The sequence below is a fragment of the Macaca fascicularis genome, chromosome 5 (assembly GCF_037993035.2).
Source record: "Macaca fascicularis isolate 582-1 chromosome 5, T2T-MFA8v1.1".
NCBI classification, from domain to species: Eukaryota; Metazoa; Chordata; class Mammalia; order Primates; family Cercopithecidae; genus Macaca; species Macaca fascicularis.
In genome coordinates, this window is record NC_088379.1 from 104,603,334 (window position 1) to 104,626,362 (window position 23,029).

Here is a 23,029-nt window from a genome sequence, read left to right on the forward strand (position 1 = left end):
ACTTCAAGAATGAAGCTATGGACCCTCACGACGAGTGTTACAGTTCTTAAAGATGGTGTGTTTGGAGTTTCTTCCTTCTGATATTTGGACATGTCTGGAGTTTCTTTCTTCTGGTGGGTTCGTGGTCTCGCTGACTTCAGGAGTGAAGTTGCAGACCTTTGCGGTGAGAGTTACAGCTCTTAAAGGCAGTATGTCTAGAGTTGTTTGTCCCTCCTGGTGGGTTCGTGGTCTCATTGGCTTCAGGAGTGAAGTTGCAAACCTTCACAGTGAGTGTTACAGCTCATAAAGGCGAAGCGGACCCAAAGAGTGAGTAGCAGCAAGATTTATTGGGAAGAGTGAAAGAACAAAGCTTCCACCGTGTGGAAGGGGGCCCAAGTGGGTTGCTGCTAGCTGGCTCAGGCAGCCTGCTTTTATTCCATTATTGGGCCCCACCCACATCCTGCTGATTGGTCCATTTTTCAGAGAGCTGATTGGTCTGTTTTGACAGGGTGCTGACAATCCCTGAGCTAGACACAGAGTGCTGATTGGTGCATTTACAATCCGTTGGCTAGACACACAAGTTTTCCAAGTCCCCACTAGATTAGCTAAACACAGAGTACTGATTTTGGTGTGTTTATAAACCTTGAGCTAGACGCAGGGTGCTGATTGGTGCATTTACAATCCTTTAGCTAGACATAAAGGTTCTCCAAGTCCCCACCAGATTAGCTAGATACAGAGTGCTGATTGGTGCATCCACGAACCCCGAGCTCGACACAGAGTGCTGATTGGTGCATATACAATGCTTTCGGCTAGACGTAAAAGTTTTCCAAGTCCCCACCTGACTCAGGAGCCCAGCTGGCTTGGCCTAGTGGATCCTGCACCAGGGCCATGGGCAGAGCTGCCCGCCAGTCCCACGCCACATGTTTGCACTCATCAGCCCATGGGCGGTTGATGGGATCCGGCACTGCGGAGCAGGGGGTAGCATTCGTTGGGGAGGCTTGGGCTGTGTGGGAGCCCACTGCGTGGGGGCTCAGGCATGGCGGGCTGCAGGTCCCAAGCCCTGTCCCCTGGGGAGGTGGCTGAGGCCCAGTGAGAATTCAAGCGTGGTGCAGGTGGGCTGGCAGTGCTGGGGGACCCGGCGTACCCTCCGCAGCTGCTGGCCTGGGTGCTAAGCTCCTCACTGTCTGGGGCCGGCAGCACCAGCTGGCTGCTCCGAGTGCAGGGCCCGCCGAGCCTGCGCCTACCTGGAACTTGTGCTGGCCTGTGAGCCCTGTGTGCAGCCCCATTTCTCACCGGCGCCTCACCCTCCACACCTGCCCACAAGCAGAGGGAGCTGGCTCTGGCCTCTGCCAGCCCAGAGAGGGGCTCCCGCAGTGCAGCCGCGGGCTGAAGGGCTCCTCAAGCTTGGCCAGAGTGGACGCTGAGGCTGAGGAGGCGCTGAGAGCAGGGGCTGCTAGCACGTTGTCAACTCTCACTCTTGTGCCGAGTCAGTTCCTGTGTAGGGGCCACAAGACCACATAAGCCAGTTTACTCATCTGGATGATGGCAGCTGATCCATCAAGTGAAGGGTCTGCAAAATATTTCAAGCACTGATCTTAGGTTTTACAATAGTGTTGTTATCCCCAGGGGTGATTTGGGGAGGGTCAGAATCTTGTAGCCTCCAGCTGCATGACTCCTGAAACATAATTTCTAATCTTTTGGCTAATTTGTTAGTCCTACAAAGGCAGTCTGGTTTCCAGGAAGAAGGATTTGGTTTGGGAAAGGGCTGTTATTGTCTTTAAGTTGTTCCCAACCTGTTTGGCACCAGGGAAAAGTTTTGTGGAAGTCAGTTTTTCCATGGACTTGGGGGTGGTGGGGATATGTTTTCAGGATGAAACTGTTCCACCTCAGATCTTCAAGCATTAGTTAGATTCTCATAAGGAACGTACAACCTGGATCCTTGCATTTGCAGTTCACAGTAGAGTTTGTGCGCTTTTATAAGAATCTAATGCCACTGCTGATCTGACAGGAGGTGGAGCTCAGGCTCCACCCGGTAATGTGGTAATGCCAGCCCATCTGCTGCTCACCTTGTGCTGTGCAGCCTGCTTCCTAACAGGCCACCAACCAGTAGTAGTCTGTGGCCTGGGGTTTGGGGACCCTTGTTTTAAACTATAAGTTTCTCCCAAAGTTAGTTTGGCCTGTGCCCAGGAATGAATAAGTTTGGCCTATGCCCAGGAATGAACAAGGACAGATTGGAGGTTAGAAGCAAGACAGAATTGGTTAGGTCAGATCTCTTTCACTGTTTGAGTTATAATTTTGTAGTGGCGGTTTCAGTAGGAAATGACTTGTTCTAGAAGTGAAATGCGAGCACCTTCTCTTAACTGACTTTTTTCCTCTCCAGTGATTCACAGTACTGGACATAAATAAGAATTATCTACGTAGCAAATTCCCAGAGATTCTGATTGAATTTGAAGTGGGGAATAACATGGCTATTTATTTGTAAAGAAAAGCATTCCATAGGATTTTAATGAGGAGCCAGAGCTGAGAACCACACTATCCCATTTTAGCTTATAAACCAAAAAAAATAAAATTTGAACTGCCGTCCTACCCTGGCCCCCAGCAACTATCTGAATGGACTCTCCCTTCTTGGCCAGGGCACTCTGACCTGAAAGACTGGTTCAGGCCATGACTGGAAGTGGAAGTTGGACGTGCCCTTCCAGCATTAGCATCAACACAGACCTTGAGTCTGATAAGAAATATTTACAATCTATTTTCTCTGAAGCCTGTTATGTTACCTGGAGACTTCATCTGCATGGTAAAAACCTTGGTCTCTATAACCCCTTGTCTTAACCCAAACATTCCTTTCTACAGATAATAACACTTTCAACCAATTGCCAGTCAGAATATGTTTAAATCTACCTGTCACCTGGAAGGCTTCTTCCCCACTTTGAGTTGTCCCACCCTTCCAGATGGAACCAGTGTAAGTCTTACATGTATTGATTGATGTGTAAAAGCAAACTGTACCCTGACCACCTTGGGCACATGTCATCAGTACCTCATGAGGCTGTCACTGGTGCATCCTTAATTTTGGCAAAATAAACTTTCTAAAGTGACTGAGGCCTGTCTCAGATATTTTGGGTTCATAAGCTCCTAAATTTAGTAAATTCCTGTTGGTGCTAAAGAAAAAGCATGTTGTCCTGGGTTGAAAACTGAAGTTTTACCTACTGGTTATAATAATGCCTTGGTGTTATTAAATAAGTGGAGAATAAAGAGTAAGACAAAGTGCTTATCAGCGAGTATTGAATAAGTGCATGTGATATGTTAAGCTTGTGGGTGGAGTGAAGTGTGGACATTTTTTAGAGAAAGTAGTATTTGAAACAGACCTAATGGAATGGGTAAAGCTTCTGAGGACACAGTTATAACGGTGAGTGTTTGGTGAGTGTTAGGATTAGGTAGGTCAGGTTGTACAAAGGGAAGAGATTGAGAAGTGTGGTGTTTGCCTGGGGAACTCTAAATCTAGGTTAGTTAGGTCTTTGGTTCATTTGTTAGAGATGAGGAGGGAAAGATTGCCCAGTTAAGGAGTCAGAAATTAACTCTTCGGAGAATGGATAGTCTTTCAGGATTTTGAGTATTCCTCTTCTACTGGTGAATAAGAGGAAGAAAAAGAGTGAAGTTGTGATTTAGGGAAGGAATATTATTTAGGTTTAGAGAGTTCTTAGGAGATGTGGGAATGTTTTGACAACATTAATGATGTTGAAGACCATGACTTGGTTGCCTCATGGCCCCAGTAAGGAAGAGAAAAATCGGTGTCCTTACGGAGGTGAGAGGGGTTTATTATGAATATTTTGGTTACTTTTTGCTCATATATTTTAAAATATAAGCCCTTAGCTAATGAATCTGTTTTGTGAGACAAGTCCTTATTTAATGAGAATAATTCTATCAGCCCTCTTGTTAAAAAGCTAGAATTTGATGGATGTTTCATGAACCAAGTTATAAAGCACTCTGAAATCCTCTGAGGAGAATAGATGGCTATTTGAGTAGCTACTTTTCAATGTATATGCTGAATTTCAAAATATTAGTTAATGATGGCTTTGAAGACCTAAGGGAAAATTTCCCCTTTGCCCTCTGAAGTTTCACCAAAAAATCAACTTACAAAAAGCAAATTAATAGGAGAAATGCTATACAAATTTATTAGTGTGCATGGGGGAGAATCACAGAATGTCTAATAACCCACTGGGGTACAGATGCTTATACCCTAGTTCTTGGGGAAAAGGAGATGGGGAAATGTGGATGTTTTTATGGGGATTGTAAATGATTTTTAGGGGGGAACTCAATGGGCTTGAAGGACAAGTGGCCTGGGACAGTCTTTTAGGCCTGCAGAACACACATGGTTTGTGAAGAGTCCTTCCAGGTGTGTTGACAGACTTTAGTCTTTCTTGCTGCAGTATGAATTCAGTTAATGAAAACTCAGAGAAGGGACAAGAGGTCAACCCCCCACCTTTTGTCATATAACCTAACATATTTACACGTTCCTTGGATTCTGAGGAATATGACATGGACATTTTTGAGGTGCCATTGTTCTGCTTACCAGACTAACCCAATCTCCCCAAAAGACTGAGCTCGGTTTTAGCTTCAAAACTGAAAAATCTCTAATGTTGTAGATACCTTTTTATACATTTGGAATCTGTTTAGGTTGTAGGCTGTAGAGATAGGGATGACCTGGATTTTCTTCACTTAACTGTTGCCAGCTGTGGAGGCTACAGGAAGAATAAAGAGAAAGTAGTGAAGATTCTAGTCAAGGATGGGGAAACTGATCTTTCAGAGTCCCTTGGGCAAGCCTTTACAGAAGGCAGCTTTAGTGTAATATGATTTGATTAACTACATAGTCCTGGGGATTTTTTTTTTCTGTGTTTTTTTTTTTCTTGGCTTTCTTCTTGTCCATGTCTTACTAGTTTTATGTCTACAAAGATAAAACATTTGTAGGACTTTGTGAATTTTCTTAGCATTTTTAATAATTTATTTGCATAACTTTGAACTCTTTGAAGGAGAAGCCATCACTCAAAACATAAAGTCTATGTCTGGTTGAATTATTCTTTTCCTTTATTACTTGAGTTCCTTACTTGAATTCAATTACTTGAATTCATTTTCCTAGTTTGTCACTTCTTACTAGTGTTTGAAATATGTTACATGAACATTTTTTCCTAAATGATAAGTCTTTTCTAGTTATTAATTCTGATCATTCAGTCAAGCATTTACTGAAACCCTAGCAGAGCCAGGCACTCTGCTTATGGCCTCAGCTTATGGCCTCAGGGCTGTGTCACATAGTAACTACTCACATGGGTGATTTTAGTGTGTGTGTATGACTGATTTGCAACCTAACTACTGTAAATAAAAGAATCTGCAAAAATTTTCTTCCAATTTTTTTCAGTGTGTAATTGGTTGTCTAATGATTCTTTTGAAATACTTCAGAATAATTTGTTGACATAAAATTGAAATATAACTATGACTACTATATAACATTTAGCCTAATGTTCCTTGCTTATTTGAAGTAAAGTTTAGGTTGCTTTTTGAAGTGAATATTGAACAGGTGTCATTTCTTAATTTTTTCCAAATATTTATTTTGCAAAGTTACAGGTCTTGATTTTTGCAAATAGTTTATAGTAACTCTTGCTTATATACAATATTCCTTAAAATGTTTCTCATTAAGGAAGGCCTGACACTAATTTCCTTTTTTGTTCTTTTAGGAATGTTTTAAAGGAAGTTGGGCTACTCACAAGTTACTACATAAGAAAGCAAGTAAGTACAATCACAAATTTTTATACCATTTGTCTTAGAAGTGGCATTTGTGCCAGAAAATAAGAATTCTTCCAGTTCTGAAGGTGTATATTTGAAAGTTCTGAAAGTATAATCCTGAATACTAGAATTATGACATATTTTAAATTCTTTGTGATATGTAATGCAAATAAAATATGTATGAATAATATCTTAATCTTGTTTTACATATTTAACATGAAAATATGAGATAGTTGTTAGTATAGATGGATCTTACTTGAGCCACACCTGATGATACTCTAATCTTTTGACACCTTCTTGTGTTGCTGGAAGTGTTTGCATATAGTAGTCAGGGCTTATGTGAGTGATTTGGCTTCATTTAACCAGATCCCTTTTGGTTTCTTTTAGTTTCAATTTGTATTGCTTTTTCTACTCAAAACTATGTTACTTTGTTTTTTGGTGTTTTAATGTTACTACCTGCAGTCTAATGTTTAATTTTCTTTTTTGAAGTTTTGTGTGTAATACCACAAAGTAAAACTATTAGCAGCTTCTTAGCTATTGCTGTCAGCCACAGTGATGTAGCTGAAATTCACATAGCCATTTTTGCTCCAGCTAATTTATCCTGTAAATTCACGTCATTAGTGTGGCTGGTCTAAGAAAACCTGTCACAGTTGCCTGAAAGTTGACAAGGGCTTTCTGTTCTGTATAGCATTGCCATCCTGATGGATCAAAGCTTGATTTAATTTGAAGTGGGAAATAACGTGGCTATTTATTTACATGGTTCTTGGTATAAGGTTTCTGTCTCTACATACGTAATCTTGGTGTCTTATATTCATCTACTTGTGTGTTTTTTTTTTTTCTTTAGGAGTTAGCTGATTTAATGGAGTTTGAATGTAGTTTGTTTTTACCAAAACAAATCTAATTGAGGTCAGCCAAACCACCATTTGAAGGAACAGGGAAATACAGATGTGAAAAAGATAAATTTTCTGTGGTTGTATAAAGCAACATCTACATTTAATGGACATGCTAGGTTGTTGTGGGAGAAATGTTGTTAGAGATGAGGAAAAATGATATGACTCTGTAAGTTTATCAACGCATAAAAGATAGGACTTGTTGATTTGTTACCTCTATCAAAGTTTAGAGATGGATTTAAGTAATCTCACTTAACTTTATTCATTCATGCATTACATACATCCTGTATTTCTAGTGTGTTAGGTATTTTGCAGAACTCTTTGAGCCAGTTATTAGCATTTTGTATCCAGGAAGTTAAAGCATTGGTAAGTAATAAAGGGTTGAGGTTAAACAGTATGTTAGTAAAAAAGCCTATAATGGGCCTCTCAGATTTGCTAACTCATTGATGTGTGCCTATTTCTTCAATACTGGATATTTAAGGGAAGGGCTATTTCCTTTTGATTGACACTACAAGGGAATAAACAGCAGGTGTTCCCTATATAAAAAGAAGGTAATTATTACAACACTGGATTTAGGCTATTTACATTTTACTTATATCTCTAGTGTTTAATATGGTGCCATCTTGTAGCTGTTGCTCTCTTGGATCTTTTGGGATAACTTTTTTCGGTGGATAAGCCTGCTGTATTTAATCCCTTTGGCTATGGTGGATAGAGATCATCCTCAGGTGGCTAGCTCCGTATCTTTCATATCCTAATAAGTTGACTACAGTAAACGTTGAGTGACAGTCCTAGAGGAGGGAATGGTGTGGAGAAGGGTGATCTCCAGAGACAAGAAGAGTATTGAGAAAAGCATTGGGGAAACACAATGTTGCGCTAGGAAGGAACCAGTGCATTTTTAAAGTTAGCACTTCAGTCCAAGAAACGATAGTGAGATAACACATAGCAAGCATTTCTTGTCATGAAGATGATGTAGTTAGGTTTTTTTTTTTTTTTTAAGTGTAGTGTCTACTGATGTCTGATTAATATTCATATGGATATATTGATCTATAATTTGCTTTTAATATATTTGGTTTTGGTATTGAAGCAATTCTGGACTCATGAAATAAAATGGGATATATTTCCCACTTCTATTTTCTGGAAGAGATTATATAGAATTGGTATTATTTCTTTTTTAAATGTTTGATAGAATTCACCACTGGAACATCTGGATCTGGAGTTTGCTTAATCATAGAAGCTTAATTTTTTAATGCAGGCATTAGGAAATTTTCAAGCGAGTTAAATGACTCAGGTAGGTTTTTTTTTTTTTTTTTTTTTTTAACTTGTCATAGTAAAGACCATTCAGATGGTAAAGTCCTTAATTAAAAGCACATAATGCTGATTCTTGGGTGCATGTTTTTTATATTGTATCTTCTGTCACAGTGTACCTTAAGCAGCGTTTACTTTTAGTATGATCTGTAGAAGTTGTAGCATTTCACATCTCAAGACTGTATTACTGTACACTTTTTAATGTATCACTGGCATATTCAGTGTGTTTGTTTCTCATGTTCCTGAAGTGAAGGTGGAAGAATTTGACAAGTATCTTGAATAGCCAAAATTAAGGTATAAAAACCGCATTTAGGCCAGGCACGGTGGCTCACACCTGTAATCCCACATTTTGGGAGGCCGAGGCGGGCGAATCACGAGGTCAGGAGATGAGATCATCCTGGCTAACAGTGTGAAACCCCATCTCTACTAAAAATACAAAAAAATTAGCCGGGCGTGGTGGCGGGCCCCTGTAGTCCCAGCTACTCGGAAGGCTGAGGCAGGAGAATGGCGTGAACCAGGGAGGCGGAGCTTGCAGTGAGCCAAGATTGCACCACTGCACTCCAGCCTGGGTGACAGAGCGACACTCCATCTCAATAAAAAAAATAAAAAAGAAAAAACAGAACAAAACAAAAAAACCCGCAATTAATAAAATAACTCAAAGTGATACTTTTTCTTCCACTCCCCTACCCATTCACACTAGTGTGCCTGATTTTCGGATTACAGAGAGAAGGTGTTATGTAATGTCTTAAACTGGCTCCACCAAACTTTGCGACCATGGGTTACTCTTAAGTCTCACCTCCAAGATGCTGGAATCACAGGTTTGTGTGAGGATTAAATAAGCAAATCCATGAGAAGTGTTTAGCATGTGTACCATACATAGTAAGTACTCAAAAACTAATTATCATATCTGGAAGACTTGAGTCAGAATTTTGATCAGAAAATCCTGTCCCATGCAAAGCTTAGACATGTTTAGTATTTTGTGTCAGCTGACCAGAGGAAGCAGCCTGCATACAACTTTTTAAAGAACAAAGCCTGACTGTGATGAACTTTGGGCCAGACCTTGCATGTACCACGTACATATGACACTACCTGCATTTTACCTGGGACTGTTGCATTGTAATGTTTGGAAGACAGCTTACAAATGTTTATTTATACTGTCCTGTTGTACAGTCTTTTCAAAAAGATTAGTTATTATGCAGTTGTGCTACCATCATCAGCTCAATTCAGATTTATTAATGGTCTATTATGTGGTTAGCACCTAAGGCTAATTGATCCTAAAATGTAAACGAATTTTCTTTTCAAGCGTGAATTTCCGTTAAGCAAATTATACCTAGAGATGAGAGAAGAACTTGTGATATTCAGCTTTAGTTGTCTTGGTAGTTTTGGGTTATACTATTTGTTTGCTTTACTTTTTTTTTTGAGACAGTGTTCCTCTGTTGCCCAGGCTGGAGTGCAGTGGTGCAATCACGGCTCACTGAAGCCTAAACCTCCTGGGCTCGAGCAATCCTTCTACCTCACCTCAGCCTTCTGAGTAGTTGGGACTACAGGCATGTGCCACCATGCCCAGCTAAGTTTCATATATTTTGTGGAGACGGGTTTTTCCATGTTGTCCAAGCTGGTCTTGAATTTCTGAGCTCGAGCAGTCCACCCACCTTGAACTCCCAAAGTGCTGGGATTACAGGCCTGAGCTGCTGCTCCTGGACCTAAATTCTCTTTTGAATATAGACTGTGGAAGGGTAAAATCCAGATCAACAGGAAGCTTTAAAAGATTTTTACACCCTCACCTTCTCCCTGTTCCCTGCCCAGGAGTATGCTAGTGCAAAAAGCCTGCGTCTTGATTGCTGTTCTCTCCTGGGTTTTGGGAGAAAATTATTTTTGAGGTTCATGTTTCAGACAAAATCACTTGATGCACTTCATAGCTGAAGCAGGCTCAGTTGGCCCCCATTTCAAACTGTTTTCTGTCATGTTTGACCCAAGTAGCAATGGATGAAGTTTGTTTTTGTCCTGTGATGAGAAAGTTTTCCCATTGATATTAACATTCACAGTGACTTTTTGGAATTCCAGAGGGGAGAAAGATATTTTAAAATTCAGTAGCATGGTATCTTTATTTTAAAATTCAGTAGCACGGTATCTTTCTATTCCTTTATATGTAATAGTATAAATATATTATCTTCCAAAGTAATATGAATGGATTTTCTATATTTTTGCATTCTTGTCAATTGTACCTTAAGGGCCTTTCCAAAGTTAGCCACATGCTCTTTAAGAGTACTGGACTGGGGCTGGCATTCTTGTGTCACAGCTATGTGAACCACACAGTCTCTGTTTCCTCATACGTACAATAAAGAAACAACACTAGATTGTCTTTAAGATCTTCTCTAACTTTAACATTTTATGATTACATCTGGTTTCCTTCATTTTGTATTTTAAATAGATTTTTTAAGAGGGGAGTTTTATTTTTATTTCTTTCGGACACTTCTAAAATCAGTTTGAGGTTTGACTTTTAATACCTATGGTAGAATGACAATAATCAGGAAAAGGTCTGAGTGCACTGGGAGGTGTTTAGGCCAATACTTGGTCCACGAGGGACTTGTATTCCTGCTATTTAAAGTCTTAGGTTTGTAGTTTTATTTTACTATGTGGATAAGAGGTGCAGCCAGTGTGTTGACATCACAGGCACCAAAGAGGGTCTTCTGTGTGAGTAGAATTCTTGCGTATATTTCAGTCAGCACATGTAGATTAATAACTGACAGGATTGTGTGCATGGATGTGATTCTTAATTTTTCTGCTGAACTTTCAACAGATTGTTCCCTCCCTTGTCTTTGCCTTTTTCCTACCTCTTTCCTTTACCCCATTTCTGAAAAGAGGCAAATGATGATCATAAAGTTTTCAAAGTGAATTGAAATACTGACTTGAAAGCCATTGATCAGCTTTGTGAGAAATAATTATTTTTTATTTTAAAGTTGCTTTGGGATTACTTAGGATCTGTTCTTTTAGTAAGAGCATAATTCATTTGTAACATCTGATCTCAGTTGGGTAGGTTTAGGTTTTACTAGGGCTTCATATTTTAAAATGGGTTTTCTATAAATTGATGTGGCAAGAATGCATTAGGAAAGCTGTGTATGGGCTGTTCCTGTTCGATATTATGTAAAAACGTAGTATATGTTTACATGGAGTTTTTTCCTTCTAAGACCTTAGATCTTCGACAAGGAGTTATAAGGGTTTTTGAATATGGCAGTAAAGCAGTTGCTTTGGTGATTTAGGTTAGCGTAGAAGTTTGGTGGATTTTTGTGCCTGGGCTTGTTGGCTTGGTTTTAAACAAGAGATATTCAAAGTATGCTGCTGCTCACTAGCTTGACAACTGAAACATTCCTTTCCCTCCTTCTCTTCTTTCCTCTCACATCTATTCTTCCGTCTCCCAGAGGATGAAAAGGCAAAGCGAGAAGTGTCTTCCTGGACTGTGGAAGGTGATATTAATACTGACCCATGGGCAGGTTATCGATATACTGGTAAACTCAGACCACATTATCCACTGGTGAGTAAATAAGGTAATAAAATCTTAACATTCCAATTTTGAATTTTCCAAAAATGATACTATAGTGAATCATATAATCAGGATTGAGTTTACAAAGGAACTTGCATTTTAGCTCTAAAGCTCTTATGGTACATCATTTGGGAGCTGTTAGTTTGGCAATCATGGAAGAAGTGGAAAAAAAATTAGATGAAATAGGTAAAACTTTTAAAAAGAAGCGTGGGCTAAGGTAGAATAGATATTTTGTTGTTGGCATGACGGTAGTGTGTATAGTCGTCCCTTGATATCCATGGATGGTTGGTTCTAGGGCATCCTCACTCCCACACAGTTTCCAAAATCCACTGATGCTCAAGTTCCTTAAAGTCAACCTTCCATATTATGGATAGTGCATCAACAGATGCGGAACCAGGAGGTATGGAGGACTGACTGTATTACACTTTTCTAAAATTATTTTATTATGATATATTTCTCCCTTAATTTAGATATGGCTTTTCTGCCACTCTTTTCGCTTCCTCTATTCTTGGCGGATAAGAGTCGGAGTTTTAATGTAAGAATTCATTCAAGTTGAAATCTATTTGTCACCCTTAAATATTTAAATTCTCTTTACTGATGATTTTTTTTTTTTATAAAAGGAATACATCTTTAATCTTTAAAATTTGGAAAAATAGGAAAAACATAACAAAACCTTCTTAATTCTGCCTCCCAGAGATAATGACTAGAAACATGTTGGTATATATTTACTTTGAGACATGATTTTATTGTTGTCAGCTTGCCAATTTCTTTGGAATAACATGGGTGTCTTGTTATTAGTCTCTGTCTAATTTTAAATCCTTAATGGCCTTGACCACTTTCTCCCTTTCTAAAATACCCTGTGAAAGGGGTGGCACTACCACTAGGAAAAGTAAAGCATAATATTAATGAAATATATATCTGTTATAATATTTAAGGTGCCATTTAAAACTTTTAAAAACTTTTGAATGGACTATTTTTCTGCCCAGTTTTATTTATTTTTTGTTGGTAAATCAGTTTTAACTAACTTCTTTGATGTTTTTAGATGCCAACAAGGCCAGTGCCAAGTTATATTCAAAGACCAGATTATGCCGATCATCCCTTGGGTAAGCTCTGCTATGTTGATGACTACTGCAAAGGGAAGGAATGCTTTTCTTGTAGAAATTTTTCAGTGCTGGACTTCTAATAAATGTGTTTTCAAGCAGCATTAGAACATTAAAGATAATTAAAGATTCTTGCCCCCCCATTAGAAATCTACCTACTTCTGAAAGCACTATGTAGCTGTTAAAGACTATATTTAAAATAATACTGTATTTTATGTTGTTATAACAACTTCTAGACTTACTAAAAAACAGTTTTAATTTTAATATTCCCTCCTATCTAAATTAAACAATATCTATTTAGGTAAAAGCGGATGGTAGAGACCTGAGTGAATGCATAACTAAAGACTTTGGATTGTAACATTAACAGAAGTAGTAATGGTGGTGATAGTGATAGTAATGATGAGAATGATATGATGATGGTTCTCTAATAATAACTGATATTTATTTTTGCTTAACTGTGTGTCAGGCACTGTGCTAAGTTCTTTGCACGTGTTACTACATTTAACACTTTCAACATTGCTGAGGTAGGTTCTGTTGTCTTCTCCATTTTTATAATGATACTGAGACACCCAGCGAAGATAGGTAATTTGCAACACAGGTCAGTGGAACAGTCTCTGACCTTAGGTCCTGTACACATAATTAATTTAGACTTTGTGAAATTACTGATATTGCATGTCAAAGAGGATCAACTCTCAGCAATTTTGTGTGGTTTTATCTACCAAGTTAAGCTATCTTTGCTTTGTTCTCTAAGAAGTGGGGAACAGTATTACATACATTCTTATGATTATCATTTTAAAATTTTAGTTAAACCCTACTATTTCAGAAAAATTTAAGGGAAAGATAGTCTAAATGATAGCATACTGTTGAGGATGTATAATTTCATTATTTTTCTATTTAATCTTAAATGTAGTATTAGCTTGTATTTAAGGAAAACAAGCATAGACAAGGTAAATTCTAACAAATGTTATGCAGTGAAAGTAAGTTCTAGTCCTTAGAGGTAACTGCTGTTCCCCTTTATATACAGAACTTTTCAGAACTATTCTGTATGTGTAAGCACATTAGGACCCCGTCCCTGCCATCTATACACAAATAGAAAAAATTATATATACCTTTTTACTTTGCTGTATTTGCTTAATATGTCTTACAAATGTGTCATATAAAGCCACCTCCTTTTTAGTGAATGAAGTATTCGGTTATGTGGATGTATCATATTTCGTAAGCCAGGCTCCTACTAATGAATGTTTAGAGCATTTCGAGGTTTTTGCTTATTGCAATTTGACGGCAGTAACTACTCTTATATTTATATCTTTGTCCATGTGTCAAGAGTATTTCTATAGGTTGATAATCTAAAATAGCGGGATCAAAGGATACATACATTTTTGATTTTGAGAGATATTACAAATTTCGGAGATTTTTCCAGTTGTTACTTCCATTAAAAATACATGGATGTCTCTTTTCTGCCATGTTTTTCCCCAGCATAGTGTGTTACAAAGCTTTATGATCTTTGCTAATCTGAAAGACAAAAAATGTTATTTTCCTATTATTTTAATCTGCATTTTAAAATTATGAGTAAGGTTGAGCATCTTTTCATATATTACAGTCATTTATATTTTCTTCCCTTTTGTAATGTTTATTCATATCCTTAAGCTTTTTTCCCTGTTAGAGTACTAGTTTTTTCCATATTGATTTATAAATGTTCTTGGTATATTAACAAAAATAACCTTTTGATGTATGTTTTTAAAACTTTTTTTCCAATTGACTGTTTATGTTTTGTCATAACATTTATTACAGACTTTGAGTATCCTAACATAGTAAAATTTATCAGTGTTTTATTTTACAGTGTGTATGGCTTTATGACCTAGAAAGACCTTTTTGGTGCAGAAGTTATAAAATATATATTCCTATGTTTTCTTCCAGCATTTTTATGGTTTCAGTCTTTTTTATGTATGATAAAAATCATTTATAGATCTGAAACTTACTTGGTATAAGGAGTTAAATAGGGATGCAACTTAATTTTTTTTTGTCGGAAGAATACCTGGTTATTATTTAAAACCAATTATTTTAAAAAATCAGCCTTTCCTTACTGATTTGAAGTGCAACCTATATTGATGTGTTATGTTCTCACATGTCTTTGGGTCTGTTTCTGGATTCTATTCTGTTTCACTAACCTATTTGTCTAATCATGTACCACTGCCAAACTCTTAATTATCCTAGCTATATAATGTTTAAAATTTGGTAGGCCTTGTTGCCTCTACCTTTCCTCTTTTTCAGAATTTTCCTGGCTATTCTTGCATGTTTGTTTTTCCATGTGAAATTTAGAATCAGCTTGTCTGGTTCTCAAAATTATCCTGTTGACTTTTTTTTATTGGGATAGTATTAAATTTATAGATTAATTTTGGAAGAATTGACATCTTTACAATATTGAGTCTTCTTGTCCAGGAACAGGGTATGTTTTTAAAATTTTATTTGACTCCTTTTATGTCTTTCAGTTGGGTTTTCAGATTTTCTTTATGTAGGGATTTTATTGTTAAATTTATTCCTGGGTACGTTATCTTTTTAGTTGTTTTTGTACATAATAGCTTCTGTATTTTTTAGCTCATTATTTGTACGTGGGAAAGTTATTGATTTTGATAAATTTGTCTTACAATATGCCAACTTGCTGAATTCTTATTTCTGGTCATTTACCAGGTGATTCTTCTGTTCTAGAGATATTTAATCATATCTGAAAATGATAAGAATTTTGTCCTTTCCTTTCTAGTTTTATATGTCTTATTTCTTCCTGTTGTTAATTTCATCTGCTAGTATTGCCAGGTGTTAAATAATAGTGCCGATAGCGGGCATTCTGTGATGTTGGTTCTCAGTTTGAGATTTATATTTATCATGTCAAGGTGGTAGCTGGCCATGTTATCAGAATTAACTTTCCTTCTAGATTATTATTTACTTTTATTTTCTTAATTTATGAATGATGAATTGGATTAATAGATTTGCCAGTATTGAACTATCCCTGCCTTCTGGTACGAATCTCACTTGCATCCTGATGTATTGTGTTTTTTTGGATTCTGTTTGTTAATATTTTATTTGGAATTTTTCCATTAGTACTTGTAAATAAGATTAGTTGATGACACTATTTTTGTTAGATTTTGAGTTAATTGCTACCCTGGCTTTATTACTTTTCATGTATGTAAAACTGTAAGTTAACAAATTTTATTCGTGAAGATTTTTAGGGCAATAGTTTTAAAACTTTTTGAAGTTGGAAATGACTTTTATAGCATGATCTTTGTATGTGTATATAAATTAACAAAGATTTAATGGCAGCACTTATTCCTACTCCTTATAATACAAGTATAATACTTTGTTATGCCATTCTAATATTTTCTATCCCATTTATTTACTTTTAAAAAATGTTAAGTGTAGCCCAATAAAAGGTCACAAACTGGAATTTGAAAAACGCTTGCTTTGGTTCCTGTTTCAGAAAATAGTGTAATTAATTCATCAGTTGTTGATGTATAGTTGCTTCATGAGATGATTATGAAAGTTATTTGTAAATTCTATGGTACTTTCCATATGTGTATCATTTACTGAGTTTGATTATCACACTGCCTGGCATATAATAAGTACTCCATAAGTATTGGCTGATTTCTAATGGGTCTGAAAATTTATCCTTTATAATTTTTTCTTTAATTGGTTTAGCAAGTTTCTCTTTGATGTTGAAAATGTTTTTTAAAAAAATCTAACCTAGACCATCCCAAATTATGAATTACTGTTGTGTGAAACAGACTACTGTTTTTATGCCACAGGTATATAATTATGCAAATAAATATTACATTTTTGCATTCATTTTGGTTTTACTTACCGGTTTTTCATTCCAGGAATGTCAGAATCCGAACAGGCTCTTAAAGGTACTTCTCAGATTAAATTACTCTCATCTGAAGATATAGAAGGGATGCGACTTGTATGTAGGGTAAGAGTTATTTTTTTGCCATGGGGTAGGAAATGTTTAAGCAGTACTTAGACATGAAGTCAGTGGTTTGCTGATTTATAAAGATAGCAAATGTTATATTGTTAGACTGACTAACCATGCTTTTTTTTTTTTTTAACTTTTTTTTGAGACTGAGTTTTGCTCTTTCGCCTAGGCTAGAGTGCTGTGGCGCGATTTCTGCTTACTGCAACCTCCGCCTTCCGGTTTCAAGCGATTTTCCTGCCTCCCGAGTAGCTGGGATTACAGGTGCCCGCCACCACACCTGGCTAATTTTTGTAATTTTAGTAGAGACGGGGTTTCACCATGTTGCCCAGGCTGGTCTCGAACTCCTGACCTTGTGATACGCCCGCCACGGCCTCCCAAAATGCTGGAATTACAGGCATGAGCCACCATGTCTGGCCTTTTTTTGTATTTTTAGTAGAGATAGGGTTTCACCATGTTGGCCAGGCTGTTCTCTAACTCTTGACCTCAGGTGATCTGCCTGCCTTGGCCTCCCACAGTGCTGGGATTACAGGCATGAGCCTCTGTGCCTGGTTTAGCCACGCTTTTCATTAAACTATTGTTGGTGTATAATTTTAGTCAACAGTTGTTTTCTTCTTAAAAGCCTGTTTAGGAATTAATCTGATGGATAGTCTATAGATGACAATCCTTTTCATTTATTTTCTGTATTCTTTTTTAAAAGAAACAAATTCTTTATGATATTTAAAAACATCATGTCATTTTATTTTCACAAGTCATCATAACATAGGACAAAGTTTAAGGTTCAGAGGGTTACGCTATTGGCCGTTTTGTGAAATACCTGTGATGAGTGATAGTAGTGGTTGGTACTTACCAGGTGAAATCACATATTTATTCTGAAGAAAAATATAATACATTGGTATTATTCATTTAGATAAGATTCTTAAGGTTTCTATTCAGTGCTTTAAAGTGATTTGATTCTAATTTTGTTTGATATTCTGGAGAACTTTCTATTCCTATGACTTACTTGCTGTGATTCTTTGAGGAATTCATTTGTCTTTTTTTTTTTTTTTGAGACAGGGTCTTGCTGTCACTCAAGCTAGATAGAGTACAGTGGCACAATCATAGATCATATAGATCATAGCTCATAGCTTACTGTAACCCCAAACTCCTGGGCTCAAGCTGTCCTTCCACCTCAGCCTCCTGAGTAGCTGGGATCACAGGCGTGTGCCCACTACACCTGACTACTTTTTTTTTTTTTTTAAGAGACAGGATTTCACTATGTTGCCCAGGATCATCTGTTCCTTTTTCTTTTCCTCTACTTTTCCCCATTATAGAAATGAGAGAAGACTACCTCTATCATTTGATGATTGTTTAGATTACTTAGGATGTATATTTTCATATAGAAATCAGCCAAGCTTACTGCTGCTTGCTCGTTAGCCCAATTTTTATATAAAATTTGTCTGTTTTTATGTATTTACATTTTATATATTTTCTATAAAATTATAATATTCAAGGGGAGATTAATTTTTACCAGTCTTCCACAAACAGTAGAAGGGGTATAGATTTCTATTTCTGTGTCTTTTTTTAATGTATGGTGTTCCTTTTATACAGCTTGCTAGAGAAGTTTTGGATATTGCTGCCGGCATGATTAAACCAGGTGTAACTACTGAAGAAATAGATCACGCTGTACACTTAGTAAGAACTTCACTTTTTTACTTTGAGAAATTTTGTTACATTACTTGATGCTTTGAACTTAAACATTAAGTAGACAAATTCTGAGTGTCTAAGGTAACTTAGGTAAGTTCATTTGAAAGCAAATTTTTGCTTTGTTTCAAATATGGAAAACATTCAACAGTCATTATTCCCATCTTTAAGAATCTATAATATTAAGGTCTGAGGTAGGCTTGAAAAATACCTTGTTTCGGCCGGGCGCGGTGGCTCAAGCCTGTAATCCCAGCACTTTGGGAGGCCGAGATGGGCGGATCACGAGGTCAGGAGATCGAGACCATCCTGGCTAACACGGTGAAACCCCGTCTCTACTAAGAAATACAAAAAATAGCCGGGCGAGGTGGCAGCGCCTGTAGTCCCAGCTATTCGGGAGGCTGAGGCCGGAGAATGGCGTGAACCCGGGAGGCGGAGCTTGCAGTGAGCTGAGATCCGGCCACTGCACTCCAGCCTGGGCTACAGAGCGAGACTCCGTCTCAAAAAAAAAAATACCTTGTTTCTGAAACAAGATATTCATAATAAGCATTTCAGTTGCGCTTTTATAAAATGATTGATTTTATCTGCTTTAAATAAATCCTGCCACTACAGACATCTAATATTCTGAAATAAAAAAAAGAAATAAAAAAAAGATTAGTTAAATGTTTCCTTTTATATCTATAGTGTCAAGGCAATGAACAGTCCAGATAAATATTTGTAGTAAGTATAGGGATTAAAAATAAATAAATAAATATTGTCTGTCCATCAGAGAGAGACCTTAAGACTTTAGTAGATGAGTGTACACATTATATGAATTAAAAAGAAATGAGTGATAAGTAGTTAATATATGGAAAGCAGATCTCAAACATGTTCTAGTAAACAAATGCAAATTATAAAGGCCTAGTAAATTTGTATTTTTAAAGATGTTTCTATCCGTTGCTTGTATGGAGTGATGAAACTGGTCCTCTCTTCTGCTTGGTGATGGTATTGTAAATTGGAAGAACCCTTTTGGAAGGATTTGACCATGTATCTTGAGCTATGAAAATGTTTATAGATTTTTTATTCAGAATCTTATTAATCCTGACTTTTGGGTATTGTTTCATATGTTAGTATAAGATATATCATATGCAATAATAGCATTTTGAGTATGTTCTGTGGGCCAGGTGCTCAAGTGCTTCTTTTACATTAACTCGTTCGTCTTACCAACAACCCCTTGAGGGTAGGTACTATTGTAATCTCCATTTTATAGGTAAGGAAACTGAGGAGGAGAGAGGTTAATTAAATTGTCATAAGTTACATGACTTGTAAATGATGGAATTGGCATTTTTTTTTTTTTTTTTTTTGAGATGGAGTCTCGCTCTGTTGCCCAGGCTGGAGTGCAGTGGCCAGATCTCAGCTCACTGCAAGCTCCGCCTCCCGGGTTCACGCCATTCTCCTGCCTCAGCCTCCCGAGTAGCTGGGACTACAGGCGCCCACCACCTCGCCCGGCTAGTTTTTTGTATTTTTTTAGTAGAGACGGGGTTTCACCATGTTAGCCAGGATGGTATCGATCTCCTGACCTCGTGATCCGCCCGTCTCGGCCTCCCAAAGTGCTGGGATTACAGGCTTGAGCCACCGCGCCCGGCAAAATACTGTTTTTGTTTTGTTTGTTTTTATTTTTTGTCTTTTAGACAGAATGTCATTCTGTCACCCAGGCTGGAGTACAATGGTGCGATCCCAACTTGGGTTGCCTCCCAGGTAGGAGGAAATACAGGCACCCGCCACTGCGCCTGTCTAATTTTTGTGTTTTAGTAGAGACGAGATTTCACCATATTGGCCAGGCTGGCCTTGAACTCCTGACCTCAAGTGATCCGGTCACCTTGGCCTCCCAAAGTGCTGGGATTATAAGCATGAGCCACTGCGCCTGGCCGGAATTGGCATTTTCAATCTAGAAAGCCTAATTCTGTATGCTCTAAACTATTATTTGTAATGCTATGAGAAGCAGAGAAGTATATTCCTAAATGAGGGAAAAGCCACAAATGTAGTTATTGGTTGTAAGATTTTTTTTTTTCTGTGATTGAGGAAACTTCACATTAATTTAAATTTCCAGTAAGAATGAAATTGCTAGTAAAATCATGGTATATTCTACATATTCTGCAAATGGTGTATTGTGCAACCATTAAAAAATATTAGCCTGAAGACTAGAGCAGGATGGAAACAGAAATTATGTATGCTGTGATTACTACTGTGTAAAAGCATCCAGTAAAGTAAGACTTGTTATGGAGAGCAGACCATGTTTTTCTGTAAGAGTTCTTTTGTTGTTCCACTGAATGTGGTTATTAAAATGTCTAGAAGTACTTTACCATTTCTTAATTATGCTAGTAGTAGTCATTTTTGGGGCATAGTGATACAGGCTTGTTTCAACATAAAATTATAATTACATAAAAAATGCTTGTTAATATTTACTTAAAATATTATATTTTTACTTTGATATATTTTTCACAAGGACTAGTTAATTCTAAAGTAAAATCTTCATATGTGGTAATATTTATATATATATTTGTAATAGAGGTTGAGTATCCCTTATCTGAAATGCTTTGGACCAGAAGTGTTGTGGATTTTGAATTTTTTTGGATTTTGGAATATTTGTATTATACATAACTGGTTAAGCATCTGTAATTTCAAAATTTGAAATTCTAAATTCTCCAATGGGCATTCCTTTGAGTGTCCTGTTGGTGTTCAAAAAGTTTCGTATTTTGGAGGATTTCAGATTTTTAGATTAGGAATACTTAACCTGTATGTCATTTTAGTTTTCCTTTGTGCAGTTACCAGTAAACTGGTTTGTATATGTGTACCTGACTGGCACAAACCCTGTTGTATATTGTTTAAGATAATATCCACTACTGTTACTAAAATAAAATATTAAGTTCTTTATAATGACATGTGTCCAGCTTTTTTCACATTTTTCAAATTTTAAAATCTGTAATTTCATACAGATTTTTCTTTATATATTCCAAATTATTTTTTCTGTATTATAGGCATGTATTGCAAGAAATTGCTACCCTTCTCCCTTGAATTATTACAATTTCCCAAAGTCTTGTTGTACATCAGTGAATGAAGTCATTTGCCATGGAATACCAGACAGACGGCCCTTGCAAGAAGGTGACATTGTTAATGGTAAGAAAAATATGTTACTTTCATCACCATGGGCAAAGAAGCAACAAAGCTTGGGGGAATCTGACAGTGACTTGTGTTTTCTTGACTTGCTTCCTGTACTTTTTTTCCTTTTTAAAATTCAGTATCACTAACTCTTAAATCTATGGAAAGCTCTCTCGTGGTTTTGTGCATTTTGCTTTTAAGATACTTCTGGTGTGATATGTTTGGTGCAGTGTGTACTTCTTTAATGCTTACCTCATATGTGATTGATTAGGTCAAAGATGTCGGTGAAATGTGGAGTCTAGTTTTTTTTCCCCCAGAAGTTCATTAATGGTTTTGAAGAGACCAGGGCAGGCTTTGTTATAGATACAGGAAAACCCTTCATAATATATGAAGACCTAAAGGAAAGCTGAAAATCTTGCAGAAGCGCCTTACTTGAGTGGAAGTAGCTTTAAAGACCCCTATGTTAAGCTGCCTTGGGAAGCTACAAGTATAGAGAGTGGAGGAAGTAGCTTAAAAGACATTATTCCTTTTCTTTTTTTTTGAGATGGAGTCTCGCTCTGTCGCCCAGGCTGGAGTGCAGTGGCGTGATCTCGGCTCACTGCAAGCTCCGCCTCCTGGGTTTTCGCCATTCTCCTGCCTCACCCTCCCGAGTAGCTGGGACTACAGGCACCCGTCACCATGCCCGGCTCATTTTTTGTATTTTTAGTAGAGACGGGGTTTCACTGTGTTAGCCAGGATGGTATCGATCTCCTGACCTCGTGATCCGCCCGTCTTGGCCTCCCAAAGTGCTGAGATTACAGGCGTGAGCCACCGCGCCTGGCCAGAAGATATTAATGAAGGCTTTCCTAGATGGTATTTGTTTTTGTTTTGTGTATCATTTTATTTTTTGGAGACAGGGTCTGTCACCCAGGCTTGAGTGCAGTGGCGCCATCATGGCTCACTGCTGCCTCGACTTCCCTCGCTCAGGTGATCCTCCCACCTCAGAAGTAGACAAGACTACAGGCTCATTGCTACCATACTCAACTCATTTTTTGTACGTTTTGTAGAAGTAGGGTTTTGGCATGTTGTTCAGGCTGGTCTCAAACTCCTGGACTCAAGCAGTCTGCCCGCCTTGGCCTCCCAGAGTCTTGGGATTACAGGCATGAGCTACTGTGCCTGGCCTAGATGTTATTTTAATATTGATGAAATTAGACTCTTTGTTAATAAGATATCTTAAAGGAACTGCCTATCAAATGAGGAAGCATGAGCCCAAGTGTTAGAGGCTGCAGATAATTGACTGATTGTGATGCTAGCTGTGAATGATAGCCAAAATTTAACTATGACACAATTTTTATTAGAATTGCTACTGCTTTAGTTAGGGTATCTGTTCATAAAGTTCCATAGGTTTTGAGGCCAACCCTGTTTTTCATATAAACCCTGTTATTCTTATTACATGCAGAATGTGTGAGGTTTTTCAGGAGTGTATGTGTTGTGCTAGAACCAAAATATCTATATTGTGATGTTATAGGTTGATTTAAATATATGGTTTAAAAATACTCAATGTGCTCTCTAGATACATTATAATGGTATAATAGTATATAGTATAATGGTAAAATAGTAATCTGTATTCTTAAACATGGGGACAAAGAGGAGAATGAATATTCACAAATAAGTGAAAAGCAAA

At 37.4% G+C, this 23,029-nt stretch overlaps 1 protein-coding gene across 3 annotated transcripts in view; it reads left to right on the forward strand.

Annotated features, from left to right (window-relative positions):
• METAP1 (methionyl aminopeptidase 1) overlaps nt 1–23,029 on the forward strand; it is a 68,441-nt gene that overhangs the window by 28,774 nt on the left and 16,638 nt on the right. For all 3 annotated transcript variants that reach the window (XM_005555506.5, XM_015450670.4, XM_074040203.1), the window contains exons 2-7: nt 5,703–5,754; nt 11,366–11,478; nt 12,530–12,590; nt 16,457–16,548; nt 18,139–18,222; nt 21,246–21,384. In XM_005555506.5, coding sequence (XP_005555563.1) covers nt 5,703–5,754; nt 11,366–11,478; nt 12,530–12,590; nt 16,457–16,548; nt 18,139–18,222; nt 21,246–21,384 — 541 coding nt within the window. The remainder of the gene's footprint in view (nt 1–5,702; nt 5,755–11,365; nt 11,479–12,529; nt 12,591–16,456; nt 16,549–18,138; nt 18,223–21,245; nt 21,385–23,029) is intronic.